General features: G+C 39.4%; 1 protein-coding gene across 1 annotated transcript in view; it reads left to right on the top strand.

Annotated features, from left to right (window-relative positions):
- Nucleotides 1-23,523, top strand: part of LOC125366565 (speckle type BTB/POZ protein) — a 78,585-nt gene that overhangs the window by 36,297 nt on the left and 18,765 nt on the right. The window contains exons 2-4 of the mRNA XM_048367359.1: nucleotides 1,812-1,862; nucleotides 20,422-20,564; nucleotides 21,862-21,983. Coding sequence (XP_048223316.1) covers nucleotides 20,487-20,564; nucleotides 21,862-21,983 — 200 coding nt within the window. The 5' untranslated portion in view covers nucleotides 1,812-1,862; nucleotides 20,422-20,486. The remainder of the gene's footprint in view (nucleotides 1-1,811; nucleotides 1,863-20,421; nucleotides 20,565-21,861; nucleotides 21,984-23,523) is intronic.

Consider the following 23,523-nt stretch of genomic DNA (forward strand, 5'->3'; position numbering starts at 1 on the left):
GTATACATGTATTGAATTTTATTACTCTGCCTCACAATTGTTATGCTTCAATTAAAGCTTTTAAATTTTAAATAAATGACTTTCTGAAGTGATAGCACCAATTTGCCCTACCACACCATGAGGGTGTCCTTGTTTCTCCTAGCCCTTACTAGTATTGTCAGGTTCTTTTATGTTTTGCCATTCCATTGGGCCTAAAAATATTAATTCTGGCAAATTAAATTAAAAAAAAACTTAAACTGAAGAAAAGACTAAGAAGTATTCAGTTCTGCTTTAAATATCAGATATGCAGAGCATTTTTTTTTAGAGCTGGTTATCTTCTGCCTAGGGATAAAGCCTTAGGTGCATTTAGTCTTTCTACCCTCTAGGGGTACTACTTTGCCCCTAAAATGCTTTATGCAGTTTGTGCTCAGCAAATATTCATTAATGAATATGACCTGACTATTGCTACTCTTTATTGAACTACATGGGATTTTTAAGCATTGATTTATGGTATCTGATCAGACCTTCTCTGTTTGAGCATCAGTGGTTGAGCACAGTTTTTGATGATGGCTCATTCCACTTCTGATAGTAACCACCAAAATCTGTCACAGACCAATAGAGAGAAATTTATTTCTACTAATGTACTTAAAGTTGGTGTTTACATCTATTATTAGAGAGTCATCAATGATTTATGCATTGATATGTTCCACAAAAGGGAAAATAGTGCCAGAAATTTCTGACAGGTTAAGCTTATAGGCCTTGGGACTGCTTGTATCCCTGTTTGTTTGGGTTTTGAATCATTTTGTAGGATGTGGTAGTTAAAGTGGTTGTGTTGCTTAGTCCAGGCATCTTAGCAGTTTTCAGCAGACCCTCTCTTTCTCTCTCCCTTGTGTAATCAGTATTAACCCAGTCTTTTGTGGGCCCTCTGTCATCTTAGTGTAGCATTATATGGCAGTGTAGGATTATATGTCTTTGTTTAAATGTCTTGTGTTGGTGTAATTTAACTACACAGAACTTTTTCTTACTTTACAATCTTCATAGTAATTCTTGCAGCATTATGTCAAGGAGCTGGTAAAAATCATTCCTTCTCTCGTAAATACTAAGTGTTGTGTTCATTAGAACTAGCTTAGATTGTGTGTGTGTTTGTGTGTGTGTGTGTGTGTGCGCGCGCGCGTGTGTGTTTTGGTCCTGGGGCTTGAACTCAGGGCTTGAGTGCTGTCTCTGAGCTTTTTTGCTCAAGGCTAATGCTCTGTCACTTAAACCACAACTCCACCTCCAACTTTTTGGAAGTTCATTAGAGGTAAGAGTCTCATAGACTTTCTGCCCAGGCTGGCTTTGAACCATGATCCTCAGATCTCAGCTTCCTGAGTAACTAGGTAACTGAAAAATAGAGCATTCAGAGCTGGTGATGAGATATACGATGGTATTTTTGTCTAGTAAATAATTTCTTTGCAACCATGTCACTGTGTGTATGTGCAAATGTATGTGTGTATGTGAAATATTCCCTTTAAGAATAGCCAAAGTAAGACTTATATGAGATTAAGAATCTGGCACCAGTGGCTTACACCTGTAATCCTAACTACTCTGGAGGCTGAGATCCGAGGATCATGGTTCAAAGCCATTCTGGGCAGGAAAGTCTGTGAGACTCTTATTACCTTCAATTAATCACCAGAAAACCAGAAGAGGTGCTGTGGCTCTAGTGGTAGAGTGCTATAGCCTTGAGCTGAAGAGCTCAGGGACAGTGCCCAGGCTCAGAGTTCAAGCCGCACAGCCAGCAACTACAACAAAAAAGAATCTGGTTAAGTCTGATTCATCATCTCTATTTCCAACAGAGAGATCCTGCTAGACAAGAGAAATTAGCATTTTCCTGTGGACTTGACTTGGTAAGTTTTTATGTAGTTTTATTTTAAATATGATTAAAAATGAAGGAAAAAGCAAAATGAGATACATGGAAATATATAACTAAAAAATGTACATCCGGAGTATAATCTATTTTGTTTCAGTACAGGGGTAGGCAAAGTTGACATCACATAAAGTGAATGTGTAGTGTGTGTGTGTGTGTGTGTGTGTGTGTGTGTGTGTGTACGTACGAACGTGCACATGCCAATTCTCAGGGCCTAGATGTTGCCCCTGAACTTTTGAGCCACACTCCACTTTCAGCTTTTTGTTAGTTTATTGCCTGGGCTGGCTTTGAACCATGATCTCAGCCTCCTGAGTAGCTAGGATTACAAGTATGAAACAGTGCCTGGCTTTACTTAGTTTTTGAAATAGGTCTTATCCAAGCCAGCCTGGGCCTGTGTAGCTCAGACTGGTTCAAACTCACAATATCCTTCCTCGGCCTCCTGAGTGCTGGGATTATAGACTTGTACTGCCATTCCTGGCTGGATTTAAATTTTTAATCATTGGCTGATAATGATGTGGAGACCTCAGAGTAAGATTATTTTTCTCTTAAGAAGAGATCTTCAGGGAAGTTAGAACTGCAGTTTATAAAAAGAGATACGTTAAAGCCATGCTTAGGCTTCATTTCACTTTATAAAAGGACTTTGGTTCTGAACAGATTGCCTTCGTGTATTGCCTTTGTGCCTTTGTGTATTAGAGCTTATCTCTTCATGGGTAACTTTAGAAAAAGATCTTCCTACCACAATGACTGCCATCTTAACATTTTTACTTTATAGTTTGAGATTTTTGTCTCAAATGCTTATTTATGTTTGTTTTCAGAGGTTTTTTTGTGAAGTAGATGTTATTACGTTTTAATATTTGAAATTCTGACAGAAAACATCAGGAGCCAGGAAATTCTGTTTAGACATCCTGTCCAACTTTTCCCTGTTTTGTCTAACTCTGTGGTTTTACTTTTTCCTTGAGTCATGAATTTTGGAATGAATACTTAAAAAGAGAATTTCTTGTCTGTTCTTTGTTCCATATAGTTTACTTAGAACTTTAACATTGTTAATAGATTTAGAAGGAGGCATTTATTTTATGCAGTTGATTTCTAGATAAAGCACATTGATTGGACTAAAACACAAGAAACCAGGCATGGCTCATGCCTGTAAATCCTAGTTACTCATGAGACTGAGATCTAAGCATTGCAGTTTAGAGCTAGGCCAGGCAGGAAAGTCCTTGAGATTCTTACCTTCAATTAGCCACTAACAAGCTGGAAGTGAAAGCTGTGGCTCATGTGGTAGAGCACTAGCCTTGAGCAAAAAGACTCAGGGGCAGTGCCAAGGCCCTGAGTTTAAGCTCTGTGCCCACCTTACCCCCAAAAAGTAGAAGAATCTTCAGGAGAAGTGAAATGTATATTGTTAGGTCCACCCAGAAAAACAGCCCCTTCCCCGCCCCTGACCCCCTTCCTCGCCCCTGTCCCCCTTCCTCTTTGTGAAGGACAGTAGGTAGCCTTTCCAGGAATCACTTGCCTGAAACATTTAAACACCTGTAACTGTCAATCACCTGTAACTGTCAGTCACCTGACAGTGAGTCTGCAAAAGGAACCCAGGCTCTGAGGTCATTTCCCATAATCTGTGGCCACACCTCCTCATCTTTCCCTATATAAATCTCTCTCTACCATTAGTTTGAGCTGCCACACCCTACTCTAGAGTGTTGGCAGTTTGGATTTCCCAAGTGAACTCTTTTTCTGCTTGAACTACATGGTAGTCTCCTTTCAGGAACCCTTACATTCATACCCTATGTCTCTTTTCTAGTTAGAATGACGTTCTTAGTGCCTTTCATTTTTAGAAAGTGTCTTTAAGGAAAACTGAGTTCTGTGCTACTAACGGTAGTAGTTAATGCTGACCATGTTGGTTGCCCTGATAGAATGCTAACTTCTTGGAGCCTTTTCATTTTCTAAGTTAATGAACTCTACCGTTGTATAACCTAGAACTAAAAATTAGCCTTTTTCTTCCAAAGTTCATTTCTTCCACTCCTTTTGTAGCCAATTTGTCTTAGAAATATTTTTAAATAGATGGCCGAAGAGAATCACGTTTGAATTTGGCTTCTAATAAACCTGAGGATCCTTTGGAGTTGTGCAGCCTCTTTCATTTTTTGAAGTGATTCCTGCTTTTTTTTCTTTTTAAATTCTTTGCAATCTAGACATGTTTAAGTAACATTAATCCTTTTCTCTATTAACTATTTAGAGTTTGTGTGTGCATGTGCCAGTATTGGGTTTGAGCTCAAGAGCCTCATTCTAGCTGGGCTTCTTTATTCACAGCTGTCCTACCTCTAGAACAACACTTCCACTTCCAGCTTTTTACTGGTTAGTTGTAGATGCCTCACTCAGATTTGTCTGCCCCAGCTGTCACACTTTGATTCTCAGACCTCAGCCTCCTGAGTAGCTAAGCTTATACGCATAAGCCACTGGCACTTGGTTACTATTTTAGATTTTATAAGGGTTTTCATAGTCATAGTTGAAGGTACAGGGTAAGGACCATAGACCCCTCAAATCTCAAAACAAGCTTTGTGAGTTTTAACTATACAGTAAATAGAATATCTCAACCATACGGCTCCCCACCTTGTTTCCCTTCACCTCCTTTTTTCTTCCTTTTTCTTTTTAAATTCCTTTCAGCTCTTGTTTAAAATTAGTAAATTTTCTTCACCTAGGGGAGAATTCTTTGACAACATGTGGGATATGTTAAAAATCATCTTTCCCAAGTTTACTCTTTGTGGCTTCTTTTACCCAAACCATTCAGTGGAAGTAACACATGATTCTGATTTGTGAGAATGGAGTCATGGCTGAATGTTTGGTTTTGTCTTCAACTATTTCTTTTTTGCCAGTGCTGGGGCTTGGAACTGAGGGCCTGAGCACTGTCCCTGGCTTCTTTTGTGCTCAAGGCTAGCACTCTGCCACTTGAGCCACAGCGCCCCGCCTGGCTTTTTCTATATATGTGGTGCTGAGGAATCGAACCCAGGGCTTCATGTATATGAGGCAAGCACTCTTGCCACTAGGCCATATTCCCAGCCCTTGCCGTCAACTATTTCTAAAGATATTTTCTTTTGGAACTGAGACACACTGTAAAGTAAAATAGTCCTTTAATAACCAGTTTGCTTCTTTATTTGAAGTCATGTTGTTACATTTTCCAAGTGATAGATTTTTTAAAATTTTTATTTTTATTTATTTTGCCAGTCCTGGGGCTTGGACTCAGGGTCTGAGCACTGTGCCTGGCTTCTTTTTGCTCAAGGCTAGCACTCTGCCACTTGAGCCACAGCACCACTTCTGGCCGTTTTCTATATATGTGGTGCTGGGGAATTGAACCCAGGGCTTTATGTATATGAGGCAAGCACTCTTGCCACTAGGCCATATTCCCAGCCCCCAAGTGATAGATTTTAAAAGTGATGTGTTGTAAGGAGGTAAATGGGGAGGGGGGTAGGTAGAGGGAAGGGAGGAGGTAACAAGTTGGATAAGAAATATACGTACTGCATATAAAACTGTAACCCCTCTGTACATCTTTGACAATAAAGAAAAATTTTTAAGTGATGTGGAGAGGCTTATTCTGTTGAGCTATTTTTTTTTTTTTTTTGGCAGCTGGTGAAGTTTTCTTCCCAGCAAGGGTTCTGTAATTAACAACAGCACGTATCACTTGGTATTAATGAAGACCTTGTAACACCCGTACTTATGGCAACCAGGGTTTAATCTGCTGGATATTTCATCCAAGTGGATATGGAACCTGCCTCTTCCTCCTCCTGGTCTTCCTCCCTCCTCCCTCCTCCCTTCTCCCTTCTTCCTTTTTTTTTTTTTTTTCCTTTTTGTTGATTGTGGGGCCTGAACATCTGTAGAGTTGCAGATCTACAAGGCCATAAGACTGACACCTGCCCCTTTCCAGGACAAACTTCTGTGTTTGGAGCAGACACACATTGCATTCTCCCTGGATATACTTTCAGTTTTTTTCTTTTTCTTTTTCTTTTTGGCAATACTGGGGTTTGAACTCAGGGCCTTGTAATTTCTAGGCTGGCAACACTTGTGGCATGCCTGCAGCCCTACTTTAGTTGGTTATTTTAGAGACAAAATATAGTGAACTTTTTTACTCAAACTGGCCTAAAATCATGTTCCTCCAGATCTCAGCCTCCTAAGTAGCTAGGATTACAGGAATGAGTCACTGATACTCAGCTCCTTTTTTGCCCCCAACTTTTTTGAGATATGATTTCCAGTGTTCTAAAAGTAGTACTATAAAATTGTTCTGAAAACTCATGTACATTGGGGTAGAGAATTATACTAATATGTCTATACCAATAACTCTTAACATAATGAATAGTTTTTAGGGAAAGGGAATAACTTCCTAAGTCTTAAATTGGCAGTACATTTTTTGTGGGTTTTGTTGTTGTTTTGTTTTGTTTTTTTGCCAGTCTTGGGGCTTGGACTCAGTCAGGGCCTGAGCACTGTCTCTGGCTTCTTTTTGCTCAAGGCTAGCACTCTACCACTTGAGCCACAGCGCCAGTTCTGGCCTTTTCTATATATGCGGTGCTGAGGAATCAAACCCAGGGCTACAGGTTATATGAGGCAAGTTTTTTTTTTTTTTGTTTTTTGTTTTTAATGATTTTGGGTAGGTTGGAAAGGTTGCATCCAAAATGAGAATTCCTCCATATTTTAACCTTTGAGCTGGCTGCTAAGATCTCCTTGGGGACAAGGGCAGTGTGCAGGTATTTATAGCCTGTAAGACGGGCAGTTAAGGCTGTAAACTCAGCACCTACTGAGGCTGGGGAAATCAATGGGAGCATTCTGCTATTGCTGCTCTGCATTTGGTGACTGGGAAAGCTTTCATGTATCTCCCTGTTCATCTTCAGCTCGACTTTGTCTCCATAAGGCTTACTAGCCAGGCCATTTCTTTCTTTTTTTTTTTTGGCCAGTCTTGGGGCTTGAACTCAGGGGCACTGTCCCTGAGCCTCTTTGTGTTCAAGGCTAGCACTCTACCACTTGAGCCACAGTACCACTTCCAGCTTTTTCTAAGTAGTCTATTGGAAAGAAGAGTCTCACAGACTTTCCTACCAAGGCTGGCTTTGAGCCAGGATCCTCTCAGATCTCAGCCTCCTGAATAGTTAGGATTACAGACATGAGCCACCACCACCCAGCTGCCAGGCCATTTCTATAGAATTCTAGCTTATATACTTAGATTGAAAAGGAAGAATTGTGTTTTGAAATACAAAAGTATATTTAATCCTCTCAATCATTTCAGAACTTTTATTTGCCTATGAAATATCTGTAGGATTAGAAAACATTAAAGGTACTAACTCGTACACTTAATACCACAGTTGTTTCTGAATTTTCATTATAAGCAGCCTTTGCATGAACAATTCAATTTTTCTTTTTTTCTGCCAAAGGTCCCCTGCGCTCAACTGAGCCTTCTGCCTTAGTCTCTCAAGTAACTGGGACTACAGGTGCTTACCACCTAGTTAGAGAAATATTTGATTATGTTAGAAATATATTCTAAGTCATAACCAGGCCTAGGAAAAAATTAGTTAAGTACCTAGGCATATTTTACAGTTGTGCCTACTTGTATACATGTTTACACATGGATATACATTTATATACTTTTTTTTTTTTTTTGCCAGTCCTAGGTTTTGAATTCAGGGCCTAAGCACTGTCCCTGGCTTCTTTTGCTCAAGGCTAGCACTCTGTCACTTGAGCCACAGCACCACTTCTGGCCATTTTCTATATATGTGGTGCTGAGGAATCAAACCCAGGGCTTCAGGAATATGAGGCAAGCACTCTTGCCACTAGGACATATTCTCAGCCCCTTATATACATTTTATAATTAAGTTTTAAATTATCTGTCTTTTCTCCTCATGTCAGTTTAAAGAAATCAAGCCTTGTGTCAGATATGAAAATATTAGTTCAAATCTAAGTTAATGCTAAGGATTTGCCTCAATTTGATCAATATTATGGAATTTTATTTTATTTTATTATTTTTGCCAGTCCTGGGGCTTGGACTCAGGGCCTGAGCACTGTCCCTGGCTTCTTTTTGCCATGGCTAGCACCCTGCCACTTGAGCCTCAGTGCCACTTCTGACCGTTTTCTGTATATGTGGTGCTGGGGAATTGAACCCAGGGCTTCATGTTTACTAGGCAAGCACTCTTGCCACTAGGCCATGTTCCCAGCCCCTAGAATTTTACTTTATAGAATTCAACAAGATAACTTAGGTTTAGGTGGAGTTCCTGGTAGCTGCTGTAATGGTACTTACTGTAGTCATTGACTTACTGTAAGAAATATGCTTCTCAATATTGCCCTGTAGGGGCTGGGGATGTGGCTTAGTGGTAGAGTTGCTTCCCTACCATGCATGAAGCCCTGGGTTTGATTCCTCAGTACCACATAAATGGGAAAAGCCAAGAGTGGCACTGTGGCTCAAGTGGTAGAGTGCTAGCCTCAAGCAAAAGAAGCTCAAAGACAGTGCCTAGGCAGAGTTCAAGCCCCAGGAGTGGCAAAAATAAAATAAATAAAGTTATATATATATGTATACACACATATTCTTACATATTCCATATTCCTTCAGATTTTCCTTTTATCAAAAAATTTTGTGCAGTTTTATAAGCTACTTTTTTTTTGAAAGAGAAGTACAAATAGTTTTGGAATGTACTTATTTAAGTCCATTATAATTGTCAGTTATGGGGCTTGAACTCAGGGCCTGAGTGCTGTCCCTGAGCTTTTCTCCTCAAAGATCATACTCTACCACTTAGATTCACAGCTCTACTTCGGTTTTCTGGTATTAATTGAAGTTAAGAGTGTCACTGACTTTCCTGTCCAAGCTGACTTTGAACTGTGATCCTTAAATTTCAGCCTCCTGAGTAGTTAGGATTATAGGCATGAACTACCATCGCCCGTTTATACATAGCAATTCTTTTTTTTTTTTTTTTTTTTGGCCAGTCTAGGGGCTTGGACTCAGGGCCTGAGCACTGTCCCTGGCTTCTTTTTGCTCAAGGCTAGCCCTCTACCACTTGAGCCACAGCGTCACTTCTGGCTTGTTCTCTATATGTGGTGCTGAGGAATTGAACCCAGGGCTTCTTGCAGGCAAGGCAAGCACTCTTGCCACTAGGCCATATTCCCAGCCCTATACATAACAGTTCTTAAAGTTTAACTTATTAACTAGAACTCACTAAAAAAGAAAAACTATGTTCCTAAGAGGAAATGTCTGGCTATTCAACAAGTTTCATGAAACAAATATTAATGGTCTCTTATACTCACTACCAGTGGACAGGCAGGGAGATGCTCTTTTCCCGGGCTTATAACTTCTAGTGGGAATGACAATAAACAAGTGAGAAAGCAAAAACAAGATTATACGTAGTATTAGGATACAAAGACTAATACAGTGAGAGAAGGAGGCTTAAAGTGAGGTCTATTTTAGATGGGGTGATCAGAGAAACCTCTGTGAGGATATTCCATTTTATAGAGGACCTCCATGACATGAAAGAACCGGCTATAAGAAAACCTGAAGGGGGCTGGGAATATGGCCTAGTGGCAAGAGTGCTTGCCTCCTACACATGAAGCTCTTGGTTCAATTCCCCAGCACCACATATATGGAAAATGGCTAGAAGGGGCGCTGTGGCTCAGGTGGCAGAGTGCTAGCCTTGAGCGGGAAGAAGCCAGGGACAGTGCTCAGGCCCTGAGTCCAAGCCCCTAGACTGGCAAAAAAAAAAAACAACAAGAAAACCTGAAGGAAGAAGAGCTTTTCAGGCCAAGGAAGAGATTTCAGGCATGTGTTCATGAAACACACTTAAAAGGTGAGGACTAATGCATAGTGGTTGAGAGGGAATATGTTAGGGGAGGCAGGGAGATGTATGAAAGCCATAACAGTCAGGACAAATAAAAAGCTGGTTTTATTCAGAACACAGTGGAAGCCACTGAACAATTTCCATCTTGTTTCTCGTATGGTTTTATAAGCTTCTCAAAACTTAGATAAATTATAAGGCTGCTAATACTCTTTAAAGTTTTTAGTTATTGTCTGAATAGATGATATATTTACAAGGTTCAAAATTCAAAAAGCACTAAGAGGAATACATATTTTTCTTTTTAATTGAATATCCTGTTTCTTTTTGTAGAAGTAACCAGTGTCCTTATAGTCTTGCATAGTTTTTCAGAGATGTTCTACATTTTACAACAACTGTATATTTTAAAACAAATTATTTATTTATTTATTTATTTTTGCCCATTCTGGGGCTTGGACTCAGGGCCAGAGCACTGTCCCTGCCTTTTTTTTGTTCAAGGCTAGCACTCTACCTTTTGAGCCATAGTACCACTTCCAGCTTTGCTTTTTCTGTTTATGTGGTGCTGAGCAATCGAACCCAGGGCTTCATGCATGCCAAGCCAGCACTCCACCACTATGCCACATTCCCAGCCCAAATGTCTTGTATTTTAAAGTGAAAATATATTTTCAGATATGTTCTGCATTTTAAATATATGTATATGTATTTCCTATTAGAAATGTATTCATTTTTGTAGGTGCTTGTTATATATTGATGCCATAATTTGTTCAATAAATGTAATTTGTTTAATGAATTAACTTTCTTTTTTTATATTTACAAAAACTGCTATAGTGAAACAAACTTAAGTTTGTTGTTTAAAGTAAAGATACATCTCTTGGGACTCCAAGAACACATATATTTCTTCTTTTGATAGACATTGCCCTTTAGAGACTGTAAAAATGTATACAAAAGCCATAACAGTCAGGGGGGGAAAGAGCTGGTTTTATTCAGAAAGCAGTGGAAACCACTGAAACACTCCTTTATATTGGGCAAACATTTTGATCTTTGCCAGTTAAGTGAGTGAATCAGTGTATAGTGCATACTAATTTGCATTTATCTTGCTACTAAAATTCTGAGCATGTTTTCACTCATTTGGGTTTTTTGCTACAACATTTTTGGAATTGTTTATTTTGTCTTTTGCTAATTTTTCTATTAGGTACTGGCTTTCTTCTTGAGACCTCAAAGAATATTTAAAAATCTTAAAATGAAAACAGTAAGGCAATATTCTAACTTGCAAAATTTTACAAAGCATGAATTTGATAAAAGACATGATCAACCCCAGTGTTTCTTTTGCTGATTGAGATTTGTCTTCATTGCTCTTGCTTTCATTTTAAGAAGTGTCTCTGGGGGCTGGAAATATGGCTAAGTGATGGTAGAGTGCTTGCCTTGCATGCATGAAGCCCTGAGTTCAATTCCTCAGCACCACATAAACAGAAAAGGCTGGAAATGGAGCTGTGGCTTAAGTGATAGAGTGCTAGCCTTGAACAAAAAGGAAGCCAGGGACAGTGCTCAGGCCCTGAGTCCCAGCCCCAGGACTAGCCGAATAAAGAAGTGTCTCTGGCTGGGTGCCTGTAATCCTAGCAGGGGGCTGAGATCTGAGAATCAAAGTTTGAAGCCAAACAGGCAAGAAAGTCTGTGGATTCTTCTCTTTAATTAACCATAAAAAGCCTAAAGTGAAGTTGTGGCTCAAGTGGTAAAGTACTTTTAGGAAAAAAAAAAAAAAAAAAGCATCCAGACTCTGTGTTTAAACCTCAATACCAGCACCACCCTGAAAAAAGTCTCTAAATTTAAAACTGAAAAACATAAAACACTATACATTTAATTTTTATTCGATTAAGTGGACAAAAAATTTTCTCACAACAAGTATTCAAATGTCACTCAAACCTTGCAACAAAGAAAGTCAGTATGACCTGTAATAACTATTCTTGGAGTAATGAGAAAGGAATTACCACCTCCTGAGCTGTATATTATTGAGTATACTGCATCAAAAGAAACAGAAAACTCCTTTTAGGTCACATTAGTTTCTCAAAAATGAATATGCCCAGGTAACATCAGTTTCTCAGAAATGAATATACCCAAGTCTTTTATAGTCGTTGTCTTCAATTAATCTTTTTGGCATCTTCTGTTTTGGAAAGTGGAAATGTCTCTCAGGTTTAAAATAGATACGGCATTGGGATTTTTCTTTACTTAGAAATTGTATGAGGCTTTAAACCAGGGGAGAAAGCGGGAAGGTGGGGGTGGGGGTTGGAGAGGAAGGAAGGCAGACTTTTTTTAAGTCCCTAGCAAACCATTCTCTGGCAAGAATGGCATGTGCATGTTGCACTGCATGAAATTGCCGATATTCAACTATTTTTTGGCACACAAAAAACAGTTTCATGGTTCAATTTAATGTCTTCACAGTAATGCTGGTAGCATGGATAAGATATATGCCTATATGTGTTAGTTAGTTTAGGTTTTAATTCTCTGGATAAATTGATCAAATTGATAAAAGAGTGCTCATGGGGAATAAATGAAAACTAAAACTAGCTGCACATTCCTTTGTACAACTACTTAAGGATAATTTAAAAAATCAACACACATACATAAAAATAACTGCATGTAAGCCAGGCGTTGGTGGCTCACACCTGTAATTCTAGCTACTCAGGGAGCTCAGATCTGAGGATTCTGGTTCAGCCCAAGCAGGAAAGTCTGTTGAGACTCTTATCTTTAAAAGCCAGATGTGGAGCTGCGGCTCAAGTGGTAGACAGCACACAGGCCTTGAGTTCAAGCCCCAGGACTTACTGACACCAAAAAGATAATAATAAATGCACATGCTTGCTTATGTAACACTTTTCAGGGACTATTCTAGACCAACTTTGCAAGCAGTATAGGATAAATATTAGGGCATTTCCCTTATTTTACAAGGAAGCTGTCTGTTTCTATCTGGAAGAATTATGATTATGTAAGTGGTTGGCCCAAATTAATAACTGATTTTTAGTTTTCAAAATGAAGGTAGTTATAAACAGTTTGTTTCCCTTGTAGAATAGATATGCATAATATGAGATTTAAAAAACTCTCACATTTATTGGAGCTGGGATTCAAAGTGACAAGCCAGAAGTTTGAGGCTTATCCGAAAGAACAAATTAACGGTTCTCATTATATTGCAAATCAGATATACTATGCATTGTCCAAAAGTCTGTCTCAGGGATATGTGAAACAAACAACAAAACTAAGAAGAGTTAACAAATTTGAATGTGCCTAGATAAATGTTTTATCATCAAAATATTTGGTTCCAGGCAGCCTGTAATAAAAAGAACAGGCTTGAATTCTGTTTGAATGCCTTTAAAGTCTTACTTGAGGCAGCAGACATGTTTATAAGTATAGAAGAAAGTGTAAATGTAGGTTCAAAGCATTATTTACACATCATGAGAGCATTAATATATTTTCTTTTCTACTTCTGTCTGCCCTCCAGTTTAACCTTCTAGTTAGAAATCATATTATATTGATTGAATTAAATCTCTTATGATGGTTAATTACTTCATGATATCAAAATAACTGCTGTGAAGCATTCTATTAGAGATTACTGCCAGTTTTTAGCCATTAATTAATTCTAAAGTCATTGGATAGTATAGTTAATAAAGATATTTTTCTTTTCTTTTGGTCAGTCAGGGGCTTGAACTCAGGGCCTTAGTGCTGTCCCTGAGCAATTTTGCTCAAAACTAGCTCTCTACCTTGGAGCCACAACTCTATTTCTGGTTTTTGAGTGGTTAATTGGAGATAAGAGTCTCATGAAGACTTTTCTGCCTGGGCTGGGTTTGGACTGTGATCCTCAGATCTCAGCCTCCTGAGTAGCTAGGACTACTGGTGTGAACCACCAGCACCCAGCTTGAAATATATCTTTTGATGTGACTTGGAAGAGGTTTTTCTCCAGAGGTCACAGTTTAATAGAGTGAACAGGAAAATAAATGGTGGTATAAAACTGATATGTGATTTCAGCTTTGAGTTGTCAGCATGCTAGAAAGTTTGGTAAGCTTTGGTTGTTTTGTTTTTTTTTTGGCCAGTCCTGGGGCTTGGACTCAGGGCCTGAGCACTGTCCCTGGCTTCCTTTTGCTCAAGGCTAGCACTCTGCCACTTGAGCCACAGCGCCACTTCTGGCCGTTTTCTGTATATGTGGTGCTGGGGAATCGAACCCAGGGCCTCATGTATACGAGGCAAGCTCTCTTGCCACTAGGCCATATCCCCAGCCCCCGAAAGTTTGGTAAGCTTTGGGAAATGAATTTCTTATTAGATATTTGGGACAGTCTTGAAGCTATGTTTGAAGCTATCTATGTACAGTATGTTTTGTCCCTAGTTGTCTCCTACACAGATTCCCAAGTAATGACCCTCAAATAGAGCTCTACTTTTCTAAAATTGTTTTTCTACTGGTCACCTACAGCAGTTAGCATGAAGTACTAGGAAGTTCACGTATCATCAGGCCATTGTGCTGATGAACACTTTGCCCATGGTTCCTGCTATGAGTAAAATTAATTAGACTCGTGCTATCCCAGTCAGTTTCTCTCCCAGCAGGTTGTGTGGTTAGAAGTCCTCAGTCTGAGAGTTAGTTTCTGGTTGTACTAACTGCTGGGGTGGGCTTTCAAAAAAAATTGGACAGTAGGTAATGTTATATATTTATGTAAAAAGGCACTTAGCTACAAAATAACATGGAGGAAAAATGGCTAAAACCAAAGTGTGAGGGTTTTTCTTTTGTTGGTGGTAGGATCCTGCTTGTAATAATGAAACAAATTCAGTAGCAATTACTAAAACATTAAAATCTAGTTTTAAATTTTTATTCTTTTTTTAGGCTTAGAGAATTCATAAATTGTAATCACTAGATAAATTAGAAGGGTTATTTTATTTTTATTTATTTATTTATTTATTTTCTTTTTTTGCCAGTCCTGGGCCTTAGACTCAGGGCCTGAGCACTGTCTTGGCTTCTTTTTGTTCAAGGCTAGCACTCTGCCACTTGAGCCACAGCACCACTTCTAGCCATTTTCTATATATGTGGTGCTGGAGAATTGAACCCAGGGCCTCATGTATACGAAGCAAGCACTCTTGCCACTAGGCCATGTTCCCAGCCCTGGTAGGGTTATTTTGAACTTTCAAATAAGCTGATTAGTATTTTATGATGGCTCAGAAGAGTGGAATCTGCAAGTTTTCTTAGCTAATGTATAAAGTTCATATCTTCCTTGTAACCCTGCCTCAAAGAAGGAGCTTTGAATTTTATTTTGGCCTATAATGGTTAACTAGAGTTTGTAAAGCTGCCTAAGGTATATTTACTTGTTACTGGACAAATAAACAGTTCTACGGAAATAAGTCTTCTCTCAAATGAAGTTGACCTTGGAGGGATCATAGTACTGGTGTTTTTTGTTTTGTTTTGTTTTTTGATGTTACAGTAGAGTTATGAATTGCACAAACCAGTGAGTTCCAAATGCCACTGTAGTGTTTAGTTTGCCAGCTTATGTGAGATGGCATACTATGTATGTAAGACTATTAACTCCATGTGTGGTTACATAGGTTGCTTTAGCTATAAATGTTCATACAGAATAGTGTTTATGACTAATGGGAACATTTAATTCTATCAGTAGTTTTACTCCATAGAGGTACAAGTATCTTATTTCCTTCCTTTGCTTATTAGTTAAATAGTGACATAATGTTTTTGAGCTGAATTACTTTTGAGTGGTTTAAGTTCAGAATTAGAGCAAAGGAAATAATGAAGTTAAGGAAATAGTAAAGCTGATACAAAGTGATTATATTCTCATATGTAAAGTGTACTGTGTAGAACAGGCATATGAGCATATAGTGTTAAGAGATGAATCACAGATTTGTCTCAGAACTTCCAAGTAGCCAAGCAAAGAGGACAGCATATTATCAGTTATAAGATTAACAATGTCTACTCATAGCTGAAAGCAAATCATGTGTTCAGGAAACAAAATCTCCCATGGATATTATAAATCAGACAAAATGTGATAGAATGGAATACATCCTTACACTATTGCGATAATATTTCAAACAAACAAACACCAAAACAGAAGGATGAACAGTATACACTCAAACCACACACCTGCCATTTCTAGCCAAAAGATATTTGTAGTGTCTTATTGTTACCAAAGAATTGAAGCAGATGCAAAGGATTCTCCCGTCAGAGAGAAGGGAGGGGGGAAATCATCAACTTAGCTTCACATTTCCCACTTAAATCACAGGAACTTGAAATCTACAATGAAAAGTATTTTGGCTACATACATACAGACAGACAGACAAACAGACAGGCACGCGCACACACACACACACACACACACACACACACACACAGATATACAGCCAAGTGCAATGGCTGACTCCTGGGAGGCAAAGATTAGGATGATTTTTAGTTCAAGCCATGTGGGGGAGGCGGGAGGGGCAGTTAACAAGACCCTATCTTAGCACAGAAGCTAAATGGAGTGATTTGAACCTGTTATCCAGCTACTGGGAACATAAGTACAAAGGTCATGGCCTAAGACTTGCTCCAGGAGGAAAATGTGAGACCTTGTCTAAAAAATGACTAAAGAGAAAAGAGTCTGAGAGTCGGCTCAAGCAGTAGAGTGCCAGCTGAGTATAGTCCCCGGAGTTCAAACTTCAGTACTGTCAAAATAAAAAGAAACTCATTAAGTGGAAGTTGGGCAAAGGTTTATTTAGTAAAACAGGATAAAGTAGGAAAAAATATAAGAAAGAAGAGCACCTCCTACTTGATAACACAGGAATGGAGAGCCAGAGAAGTTCAGAATGGAGGTTCTTATGCCAGATGTGTGGGTTGTTTTTCTGCCCTCTGCTCTGGAGAACTTCAACTTGAATCCTTACCAAAACATGTAGTCACCTAGCAACTCCAAATATAGAGATTCAATAGGTTTAGGGTGGATCTATTACCCAAAAACATAGAGACAAAAGGCTTAAGGTGGGCCTCTTACTATCCAAAACACAGTGACAGTGGATGTAATATTAGAATGTTCCTTTCTGGTCCAAGAATACGTTTATCAGATATGTCCTTTTATTCTCTGGCTCCCTACCCATTCAAGAGATTTACAACTGGGGCTGGGGATATGGCCTAGTGGCAAGAGTGCCTGCCTCATATACATGAGGCCCTGGGTTCGATTCCCCAGCACCACATATACAGAAAATGGCCAGAAGTGGCGCTGTGGCTCAAGTGGCAGAGTGCTAGCCTTGAGCAAAAAAAGAAGCCAGGGACAGTGCTCAGGCCCTGAGTCCAAGCCCCAGGACTGGCCAAAAAAAAAAAAAAAAAGAGATTTACAACTTAACATCTAAAAGGAGGGAAGGGATGAGAATAAGACCTGATATTCTCTGTGATTTTCAGCTTTATTTACTTTCTAGTTCTGTTTTAATTCCTGAACCTTGCTTAATTTGTGATACATAGAATTTTTGAAATTTTAATTTCCCTGTATTGCTTCCCTATCTTTACAGTAAACATTTCAAAGTCAAAATGTTTTATATTCTTTTCCCACTTTCATTTTTCCTCACCTTCTTTGATCATAAAACTAATACATTGTCACATTGAGGATTTTTTTTTGCTTCAACTACATGCATATATCTACAATAATACCTAAATCTGCGTAAGTAATATACTGTACATGTCATTCCAAAACTTGTTTTTTCAATGGTACTATGCTTGATGTCCTTGGTGTTACAGATCTAGTTCATTAATTTTAAATCCTGAAATACAGTTTTCCATTATATGAAAATAATCCAGATTAGTCATCTGTTCCCTAATGTAATTTTAATTTACTTCTAGGTTTTTCCTGTTGCAAACTCCTGCATATGTCTTGTTGAACCCAAGTTCAAACTTTCTGTAGGGAAATGGTTTTCCATGTAGTTCTGTTACCTTTTGATGAATCCAAGTTATAAGAAAACATAATCCCTAAACTCCAGGTCAACACACCAAATATGTTACCAGAAATTTAGAGCAGCAAAGTTGACCTTAGTTCTCACATCTGGCAAGAGAAGAATTTGGGCCAAACACAAACCCATGTAATAGGAAATTTATTAGGAAAGAAGTATGACAAGAGGAAGAGAGCGTGAAGATATGCTGCAGGAAGACAGCTCTACAACCTATATTAGCCATCTTGCCTTAAGGCAAGACCTGGGGTTAGAATTAGAGAATTAGAGTCCTTTTTTTTTTCCCCCTGTCTGTTGTGAGGCTTGAACTCCAGGCCTGGGTGCTGCCCTGAGCCTCGCTGTGCTCAAGGCTAATGTGCTACCACTTGAGCCACAGTGCCACTTTGTTTTTGTGTCCTGATCCCCCCTACTCCCAGGTCTTGGGGCTTGAACAGTGGGCCTGGGTGCTTTTCCTGTTTATGTTCAAGACCAGCACTCTACCACTTCAGCTACAGTGCCACTTTGCCACTTCTGGCATTTTCTGAGTAGTTTATTGGAGATGAGAATCTCAGTTTCTTGAGGGCTATCTTCTAACTGAGATCCTCAGATCTCAACCTCTGATCCTCAGATCTCAGCCTCCTAGGTAGCTAAGGTTACTGGCATGAGCCACCATACCAGCTCACTTCCGGTTTTTTGAGTGGTTAATTGGAGACAAGAGTCTCTTGGGAACTTATCTACCCAGGGTGGCTTCAAACTATGATCCTCAGATCTCAGTCTCCTGAGTAGCTAGGATAAAGGTGTGAGCCAACGGTGCCTAGCTAGAATTGGAGTCCTTAAAGACTACTTCCTAATTGGTGGGTCTCCTTGTTTCCTGTAATGCCAAAGATTTAGTGCTGTTCTTATTTCCTCATTCTTCTGTACTTACTTGCTTGTTTTTTGGTAGTTCCCCTGTTCCAATTTCATTGTCAGTTATGTTTTGGCTTGTTCTGCTATCTGCAAGTTCTATAAGGATGCAGTTCCTTGACTGCCAGCTTTTCTACTGACTTGTATCATTTTCAGGACATCAGGATCACTGGAGATCTTGTTAGAAATGAAACCCGTGGGGCCCATCCCAAGCCTCTGAATCAGGAACCCTTTGAGAGGGGATTATGATACACTCCAAACTTGAGAACCTCTGCTCTACCACACATATAGTAAAAAGTGAGGTCCCAAGTCTCAGGGTACACATTCTTTCCAATTTTACTAGGTATTACTGCATTCCTATATACAATATACTTACTGATTTCCCTTTTTTCCCATATGTGGTATGATTGAGTCTTTTTTCCTGCTGGTCTGATAAGTATAAAATGCTTAAGAGGGCTAGGGATATAGCCTAGTGGCAAGAGTGCCTGCCTCGGATACACGAGGCCCTAGGTTCAATTCCCCAGCACCACATATACAGAAAACGGCCAGAAGCGGCGCTGTGGCTCAAGTGGCAGAGTGCTAGCCTTGAGCGAAGCCAGGGACAGTGCTCAGGCCCTGAGTCCAAGGCCCAGGACTGGCCCCCCCCAAAAAAAAAATGCTTAAGAGCTATTTTGTATCTTTTTTGTGTGTGATTGATACATTTATAGGGTAGTTGTCCATTTTCTTACTGATTTTGTAAGAATATACCAATCTCTACATATTAATAAAATCCTTTTGTCGTGCTCGGAAAACTTCTCGCTCTGTACTTTGCATTTTGGCCTTGTTTAGAATGATTTAAAGTTCATAAAATTTCAAAGTATATGTAGTTAAGATATACAGAATGTTTATACATGTATACACAGTGAAATGATTAATCAAACCAATTAACATATCTTCATAATATAGTTACCTCTATTTGTGTGTATGTGTGGTAACAACCCCTAAAATCTACTCAGCAATTATTTCTAGTATATATTATTGTACATAGTCTCCACGATGGACATTAGATCTCCAAAGTTATTCTATATATTTGCAACTTTGCACCCCTTGACCTATCTCCTCATACTCTCTTCCCCCGTTCACCAAGTTTTTTTTAACAGAATTTTTAGTTGGATTTGATTTGCTACTGGGATACCCCATTTAGATGTATAGCAGAAATGGTCTGGGGCTTATGAGATAAGTGAGAGTTTGATTTGGGAAATGTTTGTATAAGGGCAGAAATTGGATACTGTTGAGATGGATACAGTTGCCACAAAGAGCATATAGATTGAAAAATGATTAAGAATTAAACCACAGGGAAAGCCAATGGAAGAAGAGAATCCAAAAAGAAGAGATTCAGAAATGATCAAGAGCAAAAATACTCAAAAAATCAAGTAGAGCTGGGAGAATAAGTGAGGCCAGTTCTCTGGTGCTGCAGAGAAAAGATCGCATCTAGGGAAGGCATGAGAATATGCCCGTTAAGACAGCAGCTGGCAAAGGGTTGAGGATAGAAGGGTGCATTTGCAGTTAGGCACAGGAAATAAGCTAAGTTAGAAGTATATCAAGGTCTTTAGGAGCAACCCATGTGTGCCCCAAGGAAGGGACCAGTGTCAAGATTATGTCTGGTGTTAACCATGCTGGCTACTTTTAGGCAGCCCATAGATGGGCCTTAATATATGCTCTTTGGGTAAGTTCATTTGCTAAGAAGATAATGAGTGTTGTGCAGGTTAAAACAGGATGCTATAATTATGACTAGGAGACTAGGTACTTTTCTCGGGTTCATATTTCAATAAGGAGACATTTGAATGATCAGTATAGAGCATTTCAGCAAGGCCACAAAATTCTCAGTCTCTATAGAAGATCAAACAAATAAAAAGATAGTAAACCAATAATCTAATCATACTGGTTATTGGATTTGATCAGGGTGAAGAAAGAATAGCAATCTTTGCCCCTTGACTTTGAAAATCCATTTAACCTTCAAACTGGCGATGTCAAGGGTTCCAAGTCCTCCACCTCCGGCAGAAATGTCGAGTGGCCCCGTAGCTGAGAGCTGGTGCTACACACAGGTAAGTTCATGTTCCATCCTTCATCTTCAGAGGATTTGATGGGCAGAACATGATTGCTTTTCTACTTTGGGTTTCCTACTTAGTGTTGGACATAACTGCCAACTAACAGGTAGATAACGATACTTATCAGCCTTGCATTCCTTAGTTTTTAACTGGAAATCAAAATCTTCAAGGCTAGGGTTGCTAGGGTTTTATATTGGTGGTTAAAAGAGGGACTCTCTGGGCTAGGAATGTGGCTTAGTGGTAGAGTGCTTGTCTAGCATGAATGAAGCCCTGGGTTTGATTCCTCAGTACCACATAAACAGAAAAGGCCAGAACTGGTGCTGTGGCTCAAGTGGTAGAGTGCTAACCTTGAGCAATGAAGCTCAGGGACAGTGCCCAGGCCCTTAGTTCAAGCCCCAGGACTGGCAAAAAGAAAAAAAAAAAGGGACTTTATTTCCTTCCTTTCTTTCTTTCCCTCCTTTTTCCCTCCCTTCATTCCTCCCTCCCTCTTTCTCTTTGTTTCTTTCATTGTGCTAGCCCCAGGGCTTGAACTCAGGGCCTAAGCACTGTTCCTGAGCTCTTTTTTACTCAAGGCTAGTATTCTACACCTTGCTAGCCACAGCTTCACTTCGGCATTTTTCTTGGTGATACAAGTCTCAGGGATTTCCCTGGCTTTTCCATGACTTTGAACCATGATTCTCAGATCTCAGCCTCCTGAGTAGCTAGAATTACAAGAATGAGCCACCAGTGCCTGGCTATTTTGTTTTATTTATTTATATCCTTTGGTGCCTGTAGCAGGGCTTGACCTCATGGCCTCACACTCTTGCTCAGCTTTTTCCACTTAAGGCTGTTGTTGTATCACTTGAGTCACACCTACAGTTCAAAAAGAGAGTTTTTGAAATATCCCCCATGATAGAGATCATGTTTTAAGGTTTTATTAGTAGGGGATCCAAGGTTGATATTTGTAATCCTAAGACATCTCAGTTTTCAGGGTCATGTTAAATATGGTTTTATTATCTGCTTTCCCAATTCTGTCCATATTTTTGTTTTCCCTCCATCTATGTTTTTCTTACTTGCCATTCAGTATTTCTCAGAAGCTGAAAAAAGTTTAAAAAAAGTTGCAAGTCAGGGTGAGGTTTCTTTAAAATGTGGATGAAGGATGAAGAGAATCAAGTGCTGAGCCTTCATGCTGTCCCAGGAGGACAGGAGAGGGCAGGGGAGTGATGGAGGGGAAATGCTCAGCTGATCTTCAGCCTGGTTTTTTGTCTGGTTGCCTACTTGCTATTTAATTGCTTCCCGGTTTTTCTGTCAACAGATCAAAGTAGTGAAATTCTCCTACATGTGGACCATCAACAACTTTAGCTTTTGCCGTGAGGAAATGGGTGAAGTCATTAAAAGTTCAACCTTTTCATCAGGAGCCAATGATAAACTGAAATGGTAAGGAAAAATACCTTTAGCTATAATTTTTTTTCATAAGTTGCTTGGTTTGCATTTGTTTGTTTTGGTGCTGATCCTGGGGCTTGAACTCAGGTCTTGGCCACTGCCTGAGCCTTTTTTGCTCTAGGCTAGCATTCTACCACTTGAGCGAGAGCTCCACTTCTGGCTTCTTTTGGGGGAAAAGGAGATAGTTTATTAGAGATAAGCATTTCACAGATTTTCATGCCTGGGCTAGCTTCAAATGGATCCTCAGATCTCAGCTTCCAGAGTAGCTAGGATTACAGGCATAAGCCACAAGTTCCTGGCACAAATTGCCTGTTTCACTTGCTTTTATGGTACACTGACTACAATGTAAATTCCTTTAAGTCACACACTTTGTCTTGCACTTACTGTATCCCCAGTGCCTAGAATAGCATGTGGCACATAATAGGTACTCACTAAAAGTTTTTTTAAATTAATTCAGTGCTTTTATGAAAGAGTTCGGCAAACTCAAGCTACAGAATAATGTAAATGATAAAAGAGGGTGGAGCGCCAATAACTCATGCCTATAATCCTAGCTACTCAGGAAGTTGAGATCTAAGGATTGTGGTTTGAAGCCAGCTGAGGCAGAAAAGTCGCCATGAGACCCTTATCTCCAGTTAACCACACAAAAACTGGAAATGAAACTGTGGCTCAAGTGGTTGAGCCTTGAGCACAAAAAGGCTTAGGGACAGCCCAGACCCTGAGTTCAAGCCCCACAACTGACAGAGAGAGAGAGAGAGAGAGAGAGAGAGAGAGAGAGAGAGAGAGAGAGAGAGAGAGAGAGAGAGAGAGAGAGAGAGAGGAAGGAAGGAAAGAGGGCTAGTTTTAGAAATAATAATATGAGTGGTGTCTGCTTGGCAAACTAACAAGTATCCTTTTATCTAAAAGGAGTGATAAAGGGCTGGTTGTGGCTTAATGAAAGCACTTAACTGGTTTGATGCTTACTTAGATCCATGGATAGTTTGAAAGGGGTAATGGCTCAGCTTTAACCAAAGTAATGTGTGAAAGAGGGCTGACCATCAGATTTTCTGTTTGCTTATTTTTTTCAAGAAATCTAGATTTTAACATAAAACCTTGCCTTTTAAATTGCCTGCTATAAAGAGAATTTATCTTTTTAACTGGACTTAATAGGATGTAAGATGTATCTTGTCCAACCGATGCATGGTGAGATTATAGACTCTTCTCTCTCTTGTCCAGTGTCCGTGCTGTTGGATATCTCAAGTCTAGCTTTCCTATGCTCAAAGAATGGCTAGCAGTAGCATGAACATAACCCACTACATGCCAACAAGTCTGAGCTTTTGCTGAACTGACTGTGTAGCCAAGAATATATCTTATATACGTTGAATGGTTTAGATCTAGTAATATGGGGAATGCTCCCTGGGAGTAGAATTTGTCTAAATCATTCATCTTGAGGAACAGGGGCAGGCAATTAAGGCTACTGCAACAGCTAAAATATATCTCACCACCAGTTTTAACCTCTGATAACTTATCGGAGAATTTATTCATTTATTTGATACTT

This window comes from Perognathus longimembris, chromosome 17, assembly GCF_023159225.1.
Source record: "Perognathus longimembris pacificus isolate PPM17 chromosome 17, ASM2315922v1, whole genome shotgun sequence".
NCBI classification, from domain to species: domain Eukaryota; kingdom Metazoa; phylum Chordata; class Mammalia; order Rodentia; family Heteromyidae; genus Perognathus; species Perognathus longimembris.